General features: G+C 40.2%; 1 protein-coding gene across 1 annotated transcript; it reads right to left on the bottom strand.

Annotated features, from left to right (window-relative positions):
- Window positions 1-1,286: 1,286 nt before the first annotated feature.
- si:dkey-96l17.6 (kinesin-like protein KIN-14I) lies at window positions 1,287-14,450 on the bottom strand. Its single transcript, XM_041787012.1, has 20 exons — window positions 14,432-14,450; window positions 12,447-12,565; window positions 12,065-12,157; window positions 11,857-11,979; window positions 11,561-11,653; window positions 11,366-11,426; window positions 11,135-11,274; window positions 10,514-10,690; window positions 10,180-10,343; window positions 9,941-10,053; window positions 9,727-9,833; window positions 5,110-5,209; window positions 4,826-5,018; window positions 4,457-4,637; window positions 4,136-4,373; window positions 2,293-2,453; window positions 2,087-2,191; window positions 1,595-1,692; window positions 1,423-1,501; window positions 1,287-1,352 (listed from the first exon to the last, which is right to left on the bottom strand). The coding sequence occupies exons 1-20, from the start codon at window positions 14,448-14,450 to the stop codon at window positions 1,302-1,304; spliced, it is 2,415 nt and encodes an 804-aa protein (XP_041642946.1). The 3' UTR covers window positions 1,287-1,301.
- Between the last annotated feature and the right edge of the window lie 599 nt (window positions 14,451-15,049).

Consider the following 15,049-nt stretch of genomic DNA (forward strand, 5'->3'; position numbering starts at 1 on the left):
CTTTTGACACTTCAGGTAAAGTCAGCTCATGATACTTGCGTTGCTAATTTAACTTAAGCAGATGATCTGAATAACAAATGTTGCAGCAGCCACTCCTCCAAGTGACAAGAATAAATTCTTAAATTATTTACAGTATAGTATACATCGAAAAGATTCTGCAAGGACTTCTAAAGGGATATTTCAGTGCACTATATTGACAATTTCTTAAGTGTGATATATTTCACCCAGAAAAAGCCTCTGTATTCGGCACTATTTTGCAATGTGAGCTTCAGCTGCCAGCCATGTGCCCTTCTGCCTCAGCATATGTGAACAGCTGCTTGGGTCTGGGGGCTTCGTCAGGGGAAATAAGAAGTAACATTTATGAAAAATGAAAGTCTTAAAAAAAAAAAAAAAATCCATATAGCATATAATTGAGCCAGCATTGTTTGTGGCCCATTTTTACCTTAAACTCACTAAACTACAAAGAGCAGCTGTACCCTTCTGCTACACTGTATAGCCTAGCTTCTCCATGAGCATCCTGTTTGTAGGGGCAATGCTCTATGAAATCACTGGAGGCTAATACCACTGGTCCTGTCAAAATACAGTAAACTGACAAAGGGAAGAGCTGGACTGAAATTGCTATCATAATGGATATAGCATGTTGCTAACAGCTAGCCATATTTAGCTTGTTGGATATAAAGTTATGTTTGACCAGTAAGATTTCAGGGTTTGAGAGTGGAGACTGGTTTTGAGTGAACAGAGTCTGTCAATGTGTGGTGGGCTGTGTTGGTCATCTTGTTGGACAACACACACTATAAGGACAAAACTGTTAAGACTGGGCTCATTTCTCATTATGTGTTAGGTCTAACATTTTCAGAATTGCTTTAAAAGTTTATGCCAGGCTTAAGGAAGCAGAACTAAATTAATTCAGTACTGAAGCCCCTATGTGACCTTCGTGAGCAAACAACACAAACAGCTAAAATATTATTTGTGTTTTATTTTAGATTCATGTCACATCTGTTACCAAGTCAGTTTTAAGAGGAACAATAACACACCTGCTGTAAATGCCTCTTAACATTTTACATAGATTAATAGTGATTGATGTGTTTGACTACTAAAAGACAGTAGCAGGGGATTATTCACTGGAATACACCACAGAGAATGAAAGAGATAAGGCTACTGCTTTGTCATCAGGGGTTGCCAACACATATGCAAGTTCCTCTCAGTAGCTTCAGACAGCTCATGCACAATTTAAGATATGCCAACCAAAAAAATGACACATAACAGCCTTTATTGAAATGCAGTTTGTGACATAGTACTGTTCAGACATCCTCCTCTTCTACTGTCTGTCCTGCCTTCAGCTTCATAATCACCTATAAGAAAAATAAACAAATTAGAGAATGTTTTGGCACTACAGTTGCAGAAAGTTACACTGACAATCACCTCTTTCAGCTGAGCAATCTCTTTGCTGTCCACATTTCTCTGAGCATTGTTGGTTATGGCTTTGACTCTTGTAGCATAACTGTGAGGTTTGAAATATAAGGCGTTAGCCTGTAATTGGGTAAAAATGGGTTAAAACAAGCAAAAATATTAGCTTCTGTATTCTCGGTCTTACATGAGAGAGGTGAGTGTCTCCTCTACGTTGCAATTTGCAGGAGAGATGTTGACAATCATGAGAGTTTTGGCATTTCCACCAAGAGAGTCCTGCATCACCTAAGAGAAATTATTTGCAGAATTTACAATAAGCGTGCCATGATACCACAATTGTAAAGACTAACATCTTACCAGTAAAAATCAGAGAAGACAATAAACTGTTTCAAATTTATTTTTTGTTTTTAATCAACAAAAACAAAATTCCTGCACATTTCCAGATTACATAAAGTAGCCATGTTGGCAGGTGTGCAAGGGTTTGCTTTGATTTTTGGATGGATTTTATCCTCTCCAATCTACCTTGTGAAAAAGATTTAAGGATTTTTTAAGCTTATCGAACATTTTGATTACTAAACATCACAATAAGCTGATCTGCAGATGTACAGCTCACCTCCCAAGAACTCTCAAGAGGCTTATTGTCCATTAAAACGTGTCTAAAGTAATTTTAGACTTTCACCTGTGTCAGCTTGCTGTTCCTGTAGGGTACGTGGGGCAGCTCAGCAGACAAAGCTGAGATCACATCCCCCAGAGCACTAAGAGACTTATTGATGGAGTTTGCCTCCTGCAGAGGGGAGTTTAGAGAAGCCATGAGATTAATTTAATACTTTTAATCATCCTTTAAAGCATGCAATGAGATATTTTAAATGTGCCAAATAACCAAACCTTTAGCTGGTGGTCCTTGGCACCCGTCTTGGCTGCTCGTTCACTGCCTGCCAGGTCCACCAGGCTCAGCTTCCCAGTGCTCACGCTCCCATTGGTCAGATTTCTGCTCTCAACCATGATGCCAACAATGAGATGGGAGCGGGAACTCTCGACATTCATTTCTGGAGAGAAATTATATCCAAAAAAGCCTGAATGTCAATTACAATGCAATGGTGTCCTAAGGCTTTTTACATTCACATTGTCTTCATTCTGGATAATGGATTGATGCCACAAAAATTATGCACAATGTAAACCATAATATCACCTATCATTTTGTTTAACTTGTTAGAAAAACCATCTGTTATATTGGAAAGGTGTGTAACATTTTTATCAGTAATCCAAAAAACCCCCCCAAAAGTAGCGGTGCTGTGTAAAATGTCTAAAAACATAATGCAATTATTTTCAAATCTAATAAACCAATATTTTGTTGAAAATAGAACATAAACAACATATCAGATGTTGAGGCTGAGACATTTTACCATTTCATGAAAAACATGAGCTCAGTTTGAATTTGATGGAAGCAACACATCTCTAAAAAGTAGAGACAGGGCCAAGTATACCATTGTGTAGCATTCCCTCTTCTTTTAACAACAGCCTGGAAGTGAGGAGACCAGTTACTAGAGTCTTAGGTAAGAAGTGTTGTCCCATTCTTGTCTAATGTAGGATTCTATCTGCTTGACAGTCCTGGGTCATCTTTGCCAGATTTTTCATTTTATGTTGCCCCAAATGTTTTCTGTTGGTGAAATGTCTGGACTGAGGCCGGCCAGTTCTGCACCTGGACTCTTCTACTGCAAAGCCATACTGTTGTGATGGATGCAGTATGTGGTTTAGCATTATGTCACTGAAATATGCAAGCCCTTCCCTTTGAGAGATGTTGACTGAATGGGCACATATGTTGCTTTAAGACCTTGGTATGCTTTTCAGCTGCCCACGGCATAGGCATTAAGGCAACCCCCTCTTCTCTTTAGTCCACCGGACATGGCATTTGGGTTTCCAAAAAACATATCCAATTTTAATTAATCTGACCACAGAACAGTTTTCCATTTTGTTTCAGTATGAGCCTTGGCCCAGAAAAGACAGCGGTGTGTCTGGATTGTGATCACATATGGCTTCTTCTTTGCATCATACAGCTTTTGTGGACAGCACAGCAAACTGTATTGACAAAAATGATTTCTTGGGGTGTTCTGAGCCCATGCAGTGATTTAGAAAGTGATATTCAAAGTCTTCACAATTTTACACTGAGGAACATTTGGTCATGTTACTAACCTGTTTCCTATTGACCTGATTAACTGCAAAATGCTCCTCCCAGCTGTTTTTTATTAGTACCACTTACTTTTCCAGCCTTTTGTTGCTGTGCCTCTACTTTTTTGAGATGTGTTGCTGCCATCAAATTCAAAATGAGCTTTTATTTTTTCATGAAATGGGGAAATTTCTCGGTTTCAACATCTGATATGTTGTTTATGTTCTACTGTAAATAAAATATGGATATATGATATTTGAAAATCATTGCATTCTGCTTTCATTTACGTTTTATACAGCACCCCAACTTTTTTTTAACTGGGTTGTACTAGTATTTTATTTTGAATAGTTCCTGTTCTCCATGACTAAAACTTCACCCTGACTTGTATGTATAAAACAATGTTGCTCCTCTTTCTACACTGCACTGATTCACATATTGGCAGCGCTCAGTAATGATGTATTTACTGCTGCCATCTCACAATGACTGTGAGTAACACGATTAATCCAAACCATTTAGCAGGGCCCAGTATGAACTGGGCGCCATGGCACGGTACAGAGGACTCACTGGTGGCGGAGATGTGTCGGTTGGCGCAGGCCTGCTGGAACAGAGCGTAGAGCTCCTGAGCGCTGGAAGCCTCCTTTGTCTCTGCTCCTTGTGCGAACACAACCCCCTTTCTGTTCCTCTTGATCTCTACCCGCCTGGCCTGGCCGTGGGACTGGGGCTGAGCGTGGGCCTCTCCAGCCGGGCTCACGAAGAGGTCCTGCAGCCTGTCGTTGTACAGCTCCAGCATGTAGGCTGAAACCTGAACAACAAGGATGAAAGCATGAAAAGGCGTTTCATAATTTGAATCTTGAAGAAGTGGCACTCAAATCTACTATCTGTTACCTTGAAGTCAAATTTTGACCTGTTCTCTTGAATGAAATCAAATATTGCGTTAAAAGATCTCGGCATGATCCCAGGGTTCTTCTGCTCTTTGTCTCCCACCATGGTGAAGGTCTTCCCTGAGCCTGTCTGACCATATGCAAAGATGCAGACGTTGAATCCATCAAGAGCTGACTGGATGAGCCTGTTGATAAAATATTTCCAAAACTCTGAGCTCCACATTTCACTGATAAGCCTGGGATTACAGGCACCATTGATGTGTTGAACAATAATAACTGATTGATCAAAGACACTCATTTTGAGCCTGTTTTTTTGTGTTTTGGTACATCAGTGAGCATTATCAGACTGTGTAGGATGCCTCCTCTCCTTTACCTGTGGGTGTCCTGAAACAGTTCTTCCTGAGAGGCTTCGGCACTGAACACTTTGTCAAACTGAAACTCCCTCTGGCCACGAGGAGTTTCAACAGTGACAGAGAAATCATCGATTTTCTCCACAACAATAGCTTCTTCCTGTGCCAGCTCAGTTCGGTTTACAGGTCGAATCCGACAGAACACTCTGATTTTACCTAAGAGATTAGATATGAATGTACGTCAAAATAACAGGACTTTATAGTGTTCCCTTTTAAAAATGACCATTCAGAGCTGGCTAGCTCTTACCTTTCATGTCTTCCACCATGTTGTAGTACTTCTTCCTCAGTGTCCTTTCTAAAGTGTAGTTGTCAATGATTTTCTTTTTCTCCTCTTTAACCTGCTTTAACTTTAAAAAAAAGAGCATGACTACACAAAGACTAGAAAAGCACTTGGAGGGCGCAGTCCTCCACCATTAGCCCTATCTCCCAATAGTGAAGAATCCTTTATTAAATTCCTGGATCTGTCCCCATGTGCCCCCCCACCAAGGCATTCGCCAATTACTCCCTCCCCGTTGGGGTGAAAACACGGTGAGGCAAAGTTTTAGCTTCGCTACAGGTGGACTGTCATGGTGGTAGCATTGCCTGCTGATGCCAACAGATGCACTGACAGTCTCACCCATGGTCTTACTGGACAACTGGAAGTCATGGCAGAGGGTGAATATTCCTCTATTCCTCCCAGCATTGTTAGTATTCTCGCTACAATTGGCTGTCTTTCTCTCTGTTACGCTCCAACTTGTCTCCTCGACCGGGCACGTGTCTTTCAAACTCTATAAAGTATAATACATATAACACACCCAAAATGCTTCTGGGATTGAAGTTACTCATGTCCGCCATCTCCTGGTGTAAAGTGGTAACAGCACAGACCTCCGCCATTAGCCCTATCTCCCAATGGTACAGAATCAAAAAAAAAATTTCTGAATCCAGACGGTGATCTGGATCACTCCCAAAATCTTATAAGTTCTTCCTTATGCCATTTCTGACATTTCCTGAAAATTTCATCAAAATCTGTCCACAACTTTTTGAGTCATGTTGCTAACAAACTAACAAACAAACAAACCCTCCCGATGATATAACCTCCTTGGCGGAAGTAATTAACTTTTCCCTTCATTAATGTGAGTAGAGACTATAATGTAACCAGCTGTCAAAATGGAGCTATAGAGTAATTTACAGTTAAAAAAGGCAAAGCAGTCAAACAATCATAAATGAAATTATTTTTAAAACAACCCAAATGTTAATCAAAACTTGACCACATCACTAAAAAGGAACACAGTAAAAAGTAGTGGGGTTCTGGTTTTGGATTGGCGCCCAGTGACTGAATTGCTTGTCACACAGGTTGCAGGTGCTAATCCCAATCCTGATGATGTTTTGTGCACATTCATCCCAATTTTTCCTCTCTATTTTGTACATTCAATGAAGGGCCAAAAAGCCCCCAAAATATTTATATGAAAATGAATGAAAATAAGCTCTGAGTCAGAAATGAAGAAAAATAACAAGCTTTGTTCATCCCTATGGCTAAATTCATATTTACACTGTTAATGAAAATACATCAAAAATACACACATACAAACGGGATCCTATGGATGTGCAATAATGGACATGAGTCAGGGTAAGGGTGCACATCAACTAGAGCCTAATTGTCAGGCATTTAGTGCCTTGCACCAGGACACCTTACCAAAGACGTGAACTATCAATTCTCTAGCAACTATAGTAGTTTCCATAACTTGGTACAAGGATTTGAAAGTGTGACCCTCTAGTCTTAAAAGACTGATGACCTCATGTGGGTATAGACTTAATGTACAAATTGACAGCATGCCTCACCCTATTCCTGTTGAACAAGGAAAAGCCAAAATATCCCTATGATGGATGCTGATAATGCAAATTTAAACCAGAGTCTGTGCTTTAGAGGTTGGCTGAAAGAGTTGTGATATTGACAGTGGACTGCATCTGGTTAACCTTGGAAAGCAGATGGATTAGCCAGATTCCACATCTGACATCATATAGATCCATCTTGCAAAGCTCCAGTCTAAAACATTTGTGTCCAGTCTGAAACTGGATCTCACCAGTCAGTGTCATTTTAGGAGAATGAGTTGGTACTGTAGCTACGTATGAGTGTAGTTGTACTGAAAGTCAATAATAATGGCTGTTACAGGTGTAACGCTTAGCTCAGCTGTAGCTGTAGTATAGCATCAGTTTTATCAGAACTGGACTTGAGCTGAAGAATTTGGGAAAAATCTAACTGTAATCTGTTGCAATTGTGATTTAATATGTGATTATTTTTTAAGTTCCTCATCTTTTGCTTTTTGCAGCAAACACAAGCAATAAATCATTCTATATTATAACCAGCACAATATAAGATAGATCAAACTGAAGCTGAACAATTCTGAAAAAAATATCTGAGATAACTTTGACTCATATTGCAAATTCAATATGAATTGTTGTATTGAAGGGGGTGATCATTTTTTTATGTAATCTCATTTTGATTGAGAGAAACAAAACTGAGGAAAAATATATATGTTGCACCCTCTGCTATTAGAACATTACAGAAGGCCATATTGCAATTTAATCTGCATTTTTATTACTTGCCCAGCCCTAAACTGAAACACATTACTTTAGAAAAATGTAAAACAAATCAAAGTACCAAGACAGATTATACTAACAAATAAGGAAGTCAAAAACAAGAGTTTCAGTCTTTTCACAAATAGTTATCATACCTGTATTCTCCCATCTTTAATCCTCAATCTGGCACCACAAAAGTCACATTCATCAACAGTCATGACCTTATATACCGTGTTATGTCTTCAAATGCTTAGTTACAAAGAAACGTCTCATAAAAAATATGACTTGGAACACTACATGGCTGGATAAGAACTAGCAATTATAGTGAATCATTTGATAAAAATTTGTGACATGCATTTTTTTATTGGAGTTAACATGGAGGGAGGTGAGGATGACCTGTCCCGCAGCTAGACAGCAGGGGGAGCTCTAAGTCTTGGCTTCATATGAGTCGAGGTATTCTACTGTCCATTCTTTTAACAGTCTGTGTTTGCTGGCTTCTTCACAAACATACTGTAGGTCTCCCAGACCAGACTGTTAAAGTAGCAATTACTGGGGCCAGGGGCAGCTTAAGGCCCCCAATCCAACTGCAATAAAACAGTTAGAGATTGTATATTTTAGTGCAGCTTATACAGGTGCATCTCAAAAAAAAATTAGAATATCGTGAAAAAGTTCAATATTTTTTGTCACTCATTTCAGAAAATGAAACCCATATATTTTATAGACTCATTACACATAGAGTGAAATATTTCAAGCCTTTATTTCTTGAAATGTAGATGATTAGGGTTACAGATAATGAAAACCCAAAATTCAGTGTGTCAGAAAATTAGAACATTGTGAAAAAGTTCAATATTGGAAAGTCATGGTGTCACACCTTAATCAGCTTATTAACTCAAAACCCCTGCAAAGGTTTCCTGAGCCTTTAAATGGTCTCTCAGTCTGGGTCAGTAGGCTACACAATAATGGGGAAGACTGCAGACTTGACAGGTGTCCAGAAGACAGTCATTGACGCCCTCTACAAGACACTAAAGGTCATTGCTAAAGAAGCTGCTTGTTCACAGAGTGCTGTATCCAAGCATATTCATAGAAAGTTAAGTGGAAGGAAAAAGTGTGGTAGGAAAAGGTGCACCAGCATAAGGGATAACGACAGCCTTGAGAGGATTGTCAAGCACAATCCATTCAAGAATTTAGGGGAGCTTCACAAGGAGTGGACTGAGGCTGGGCTGAGGCACAGACCAATAGACATGGGCTACAAATGTGGCATTCCTCATGTCAAGCCACTCCTGAACCAGAGACAACGTCAGAAGCATCCTACCTGGGCTGTGGAGAAAAAGAACTGGACTGTTGCTCAGTGGTCTAAAGTCCTCTTTTAAGATTAAAGTAAATTTTGCATGTCATTTGGAAATCAAGGTCCCAGAGTCTGGAGGAAGAGAGGAGAGGCATAGGATCCATGTTGCTTGAAGTCCAGTGTGAAGTTTCCACAGTCAGTGATGATTTGGGCTGCCATGGCATCTGCTGGTGTTGGTCCACTGTGTTTTCTGAAGTCCACAGTCAACGCAGCCATCTACCAGGAACTTTTAGAGCACTTCATGCTTCATTCTGCTGACAAGCTTTATGGAGATGCTGATTTGATTTTCCAGCAGGACTTGGCACCTGCCCACACTGCCAAAGGTACCAAAAGCTGGTTCAGAGACCATGGTGTTACTGTGCTTGATTGGCCAGCAAACTGGCCTGACCTGAACCCCAGAGAGAATCTATGAGTTATTGTCAAGAGGAAGATGAGAGACACCAGACCCAACAATGCAGATGACCTGAAGGCCGCTATCAAAGCAACCTGGGCTTCCATTACACCTGAGCAGTGCCACAGGCTGATCGCCTCCATGCACACCGCACTGATGCAGTAATTCATGCAAAAGGAGGCCCAACCAAGTATTGAGTGCATAGAAATGAACATCCCTTTCAGAAGCCTGACATTTCTGTTTAAAATATCCTTTTTTGATCTTATGTAATATTGTAACTTCTGAGACACTGAATTTTGGGTTTTTCTTATCTATAAGCCATAATCATCAACATTTCAAGAACTAAAGGCTTGAAATATTTCACTCTATGTGTAACAAGTCTATATAATATATGGGTTTCACTTTCAGAAAAGAGTGACAAAAAATATTGAACTTTTTCATGATATTCTAGTTTTTTGAGATGCACCTTTATAAGAAAGAGAAGAGCCAAAGTTTCTTGTGTGTTTCAGAGAGCAGTTGTGAGATTAACATCACAGATCACCTGACCTTCAACTTTGTAATAAAAGACCAACCTGCTCCTGCAGCAGAAGGAGCTGCTGACCAACGCTCTTCACTCCCTCTGTGGTCTGAATTGTCCCTTGTCCAAAGATGTTCTTGAGCTCTGAGACTTCATCACAGTCTGAGAAAAAAACAGCGATTATTATCCCTGATTTAAGTGGTGCACGTGCAGACAGACTCTGCTGTTGCAAAATTGATGCATCACGGCTATTTGAGAGATTCATTTACCATTCAACTCAGGGCTCTCTCCACTCTTGATGCAGTCTAAAGCCAGTAGGGAGACCTCATATCCTCTCACTGCTTCTTGTAGTAAAGACAAACTTGAGTCCTGTTCATTGAAACTGAACAATAAAACAAAATCCTCTGAATAATTATTTCACAGAGGCGAACAGAACTGGAGGCAATGGTTGAATTTGCACTATTTGAGAATCAGTTTATATCTGCAGAATGTTTTCATGATCTCTAACCCTTCTTGGTTAGTGGTCTTATCCTCTCTGAGATTATTGGCCCCTGTAGCCACCTGTAGACTGTCCAGTTTGTCTCTGGCTTCCAGCAGAGCAACCCGGTTCTCCTCAATCATCTGATCCAGAAGAGCTCGGGCATCAGTCACTGTACTGCAGATTGCATGAGCCTATAACAAAACACAGAAGCCTTAAAGTACTGATGAAAAAGGGGCAATAAGACAGGGAGTATTACATGATTTTTTTTTTTTTTTTGGCTTTAAGGAAACAGGGAATATCATATTTAAAGGGACTTAAAAACAGAAAATGTTTAAACAGACTTATACTAAAAGATCAGCACCTTATGTATGACTGAGGGGAGCAGGACGCTGCAGGGAGGCAGTGGGACAGGGAGGACAGGGCTCCTTTCTGCCTCCAGCAGCTCAGTGAGCTCTCTCTCCCTCTGGTACAGGCTCTCTTTCAGCTCCTCCAGGCGGACTTTAGCCCCCTCCAGCGGCTGATCTGAGTCACTACAAGCCTGCAGATTAAATTTTTCAACAATGAATCACAACATGATTGTTCCACTGCTACAAGTCCATGAAAATGGGTGGGTTTATGTCTGCTGATGGTTGATCCTTGTGAGATGTGTGGTGTCTTCCTGATACCTAATTCCCATATGTTAAATGCATAGACTATGAAACATTAATGTAGTATCAGAGTTACAACCATTGGTTTCTGAAAGGCATTATGAAGCCCACCAACAGTGGTCGCCTTATTGAAAATGTTATGTCAGCCTTTCTCTCATAAAGACTAGTTTTGAGCAAAGAGATGGAGCTGAGGTGGCTCTTATATATAATCAAAATAAATGAGTTCTAAATAAAATCTGCATTTAAAAAACCTGATTTGCTTTGATGAAATAATCAGTTTTAAATCATGTGCCTCAGATATGCGTGTCGGATTGCCATGAGTTATTCCAACCCACCACAGTTTGTTGTGCAGGCAATCCTTCATTCTCTGAACTTTCACCTTCCTCTGTGGCCTCCTGCTGCTCCTGTGATAAAACTATCAGCATCTCTTGGACCTTGCCTACTTCCTGTCTGGCCATCTGGAGTTCCTGAATTGCTGGTCAATGCCACAGGAAATAACAATAGGTTTTATATGCAGAGGTAAGGAAGTTTGAGGCCTATAAAATCCTGGATGTGTGCAGACTCACTTGAGGCCTGATGGCTGTGCAGGACGTCCAGCCTGTTGGAGAACAGCTCCAGCATTTTACTCTAAAAGGAAGAAACAAACACTTATGTAATATCACTTTTAAAACAGTTAAGGTTGTGCTCCTACTTGGCCACCAGAGTGTGCTCCAGTTCAGAGGAAAATGTAAGCGTTTAGGCCTGCCAGCTTCTTATCCAACCTTTTCTCTGTGACACTGCACAGCGTCTTCTTTATTCCTCCTCCTCTCTGCTCGCTGCTCTTCCTGCAGTGTCTCAACCTGTGCTGTCAAGGCCTGCAGAGACCAAAGCCAAGCAATGAAAGACACAGAAATACACATGGTTGTTTCAGTGTTGAGCTATATAATCTGTAACATGTGGAGAGACGTGACGTCAACATGAGTTAGAACAACTTGTACAGAGAAAACTAGACTGGAAAGCAGATGGGTTTAGAAAAAAAAGGGGACAAATCAGTGAAAGATGAATAAATATCACTGACCGCGACTCTTCTCTCCCAGTCTGCATTCTTCTTTTCTACCTTCTCCTGATAGACATCCAGGATTCTCCTTAGAGTGTTTAACTTGTTCTGGTAATGTGATCTGATCCTCTGCACAGTCCATTCCTGATCAGACAATAGTTAAGTCATAGAGACTCATAGAATGACTCTTGTCATGCTCGAGCTCTCTCCTTCACACTAATACAGTCACCTGGTTCTCTCTTGCTGTGACCTGAAAGTTCTCCTCCAGCTCCTGCATCATTTCCACGTGTCTCCTCTTCATTGCCTCCATGTCCTCTGCGATCTGTAAACACAAATATATACAATAGAAAATCAATACTAATCAGCATCCTGGTGGTGTTTACTGATTGAATGCCCTCTGGGGTCACAGCAGCAGCACTAGTGCACCATGTGAGGGTGACGAAGAACACAGCTAAGCGTGGATACTGACTTCATTGTTTGTCTGTTTTCTATTAATGACCACCCAAACACAGCTCCAGGTCGTATGTCGAAAAAAGTCACAGTTTCACAACAATTGTTTCTTTTCAGTGATTCTGAAATGTACTACTGCAGGGAACAGTATTTGGTGATACCTGAGTGATACAGAGTTCAGCGGACTCATACGGGATGTAGATCTTGACATCTTGGGACCTCTCTGATTCTGCAGCCTGAGCTGCATCACTGCTGTCTGACAGCTGAGATTCTGAAGAGCCTGCGAAATAAACAAACAGAAGTTTATAACAGTTTATTTCAGGGCAAACAGAGAGGTCAAAGAGGTCAGTCAGGAGAAGCTAGCTTCAGTTTTCTCACCACAATCACCCAAGGCTAGGAAGATAACGATAATCACAATACAAGTCGATATCACAACAAACAGGGACAAATACAAATGTCAAAAATATGCCTAATGTCATACTCTTTTTTAATTGCAGCAAACATTAGGGCGAGCTATAATGACGGAACTTTTTAAATGTAAATTAAACCATTTTTGTGACATACTGTATCCTGAGTTGAGGGTATCTTTACACCCCTACTCAAATTTTAAAGCAGAATTACAATATTTGTTATCCTAATATCCTCCACCAGCTCCCCACCCTCTTAAATACTTTCACACACAAAAAGTGTCCCTCCTATATTTCTCCATCTTTTTACAGCACCTCTGTTGGCCTCCTGTCCCGGATGTTTCTTGCGATCAGACCCAATCCAACGTCTGAATGCAGCCCACCTCCTCATCCACAGAGTCTTGTGATGGATGACAGCTTGAGCTTGAGTTAAAAAGGAATGTTGTAAGTGTTGGAAACAGCTCAGGGAGAAGAATTATAGGCAGGGAGAGAGGAGTAACAGTAACAACAAGCCTTGACACATTCTTCTCCACCTAATTATTTGCAATATTGTTGTGCCATTAAAATTGGAATCACACCTTAATATTCAGTGGTCGCAAATCATCTCATTATAAGAAACATATTTATATGAATAGGGTTAACAGAATAATCTTTAAAGATAGCAAGGACCTCATCGTCAACAGGATGCAGTCTAACAGTTATTAGGTGAATCTAGATTATGTGAATTTCTTACTGGGATTTTTTTTTAGGTTTTATTAGGGAGTGCCTAATAATAATATTAGCTCCTGGGTAGGATGAACCGTCCAAAGGTGCGAGAGATCATATGAAACAATTAAACAGAGGAAAAAGGGGAGTGAGTATTGCAGAAAACAGGAACAAAAGGGTCAGACAGGGTTAGGTTTGAATTTTTGAGGTCACTGGAAAAGCTCAAAATGGAGGTGGTAGTCACACCTCTGAGACTTTGCTATAGAGCATCACTTAATTTAAACCAAAATATCCCAACATTTTAAATAATTTTCATTTTACCGAGGAGCATCACAAATTAAATAATAGCTAAAAACACAAAATGTATTACATCCATCACTGGTGAGGTGTGTGAGAAAGACTTTTTGTGAATATGTATGCCTATAAAAAGTATTCACCCAATTGGATGTTTTAATCTTTTTGATTTTATCAATCAATTTTTGTTGACAAAAAAAATAAAAAATACAAATACCATCTTTAATGTCAAAGTGAAAACAGATTTCTACAAGGTAATGTCAATAAAACAAAAATATGTAAGGTAAAATAAGGTACTGCATAAATATTCACTCTCATTAAGGCAGTATTGAGTTGGCTCAATATCAATATCATTGGCTGCAATCACAGCACTAAGTCTGTGTGGATAGGTCTCAGTCAGGCTTGCTACTGGATACTGCAATTTTACTCTACTTTTCTTTGCAAAACTGCTTAAAAATCTGCAAGGTTGCACATGGATCAGGTGTGAACAGCCCTTTTCAAGTCCAGCCACAAATGCTCTGCTGGACTGAGGTCTGGGTTTTGGCTTGGCCACTCCACAACATTCAGTGAAGTTTTCGCTATATGTTTCAGGTCATTGTCTTGAAGGAAAATAAATCTTCTCTCAAGCCATAGTTCTCCTGCAGACCGAATCCTCCAGGATTTTCCTGCATTTTGCCACATTCATCTTACCCTCAACCTTTACAAGCCTTCTAGGGCCAGCTGTTGAGAAGCATACCTACAGCATGATGCTGCTACCATCATGCTCCACAATGGGAATGGTGTGTTTGTGGTGATGTGCAGTGTCTGGTGTCAGCCAAGCATTGTCTTGTCCGATGGCCAAAAAGCACCTTTTTGGTCTAACCCGACCAAGGAACTTTCTTCCACTTGACCATGGAGTCTCCTGCATGCCTTTTGGTGAATAGTTAAGATTTAACATGAGTTTTCTTAAACAGTGGCTTTCTCTTCACCACTGTCCCATAAAGCTTAGACAGGTCATAGGTGTCTTGGTGGCCATGTGCCATAGTCCTTCCATTTCTTGATGATGGATTTAACTCAACTCCAGGGGATGTTCAGTGCCCTGAAAACATTTTTGCATCATCCCCTGACTTATACTTTTTAATAACCTTTCCTCTAAGCTGTTTGGAGTGTTCTTTTGTATTAATGTTGTAATGGTAGCCAGAAATATTGATTAAACAGTGAGTGGACCTCCCAGAAACAGTTGTCTTTATACTAAAATCATAAAATCAACGAAAGGGTAAAACATCCAAGGGGGTGAATACTTAATATAGGCACTTTATCTTTGCTAGAATGCAGATAAATCCATCTGATTGGACAATCTAAACAACTAATCATACACA

This window comes from Cheilinus undulatus, linkage group 5 (assembly GCF_018320785.1).
Source record: "Cheilinus undulatus linkage group 5, ASM1832078v1, whole genome shotgun sequence".
Taxonomy (NCBI): domain Eukaryota; kingdom Metazoa; phylum Chordata; class Actinopteri; order Labriformes; family Labridae; genus Cheilinus; species Cheilinus undulatus.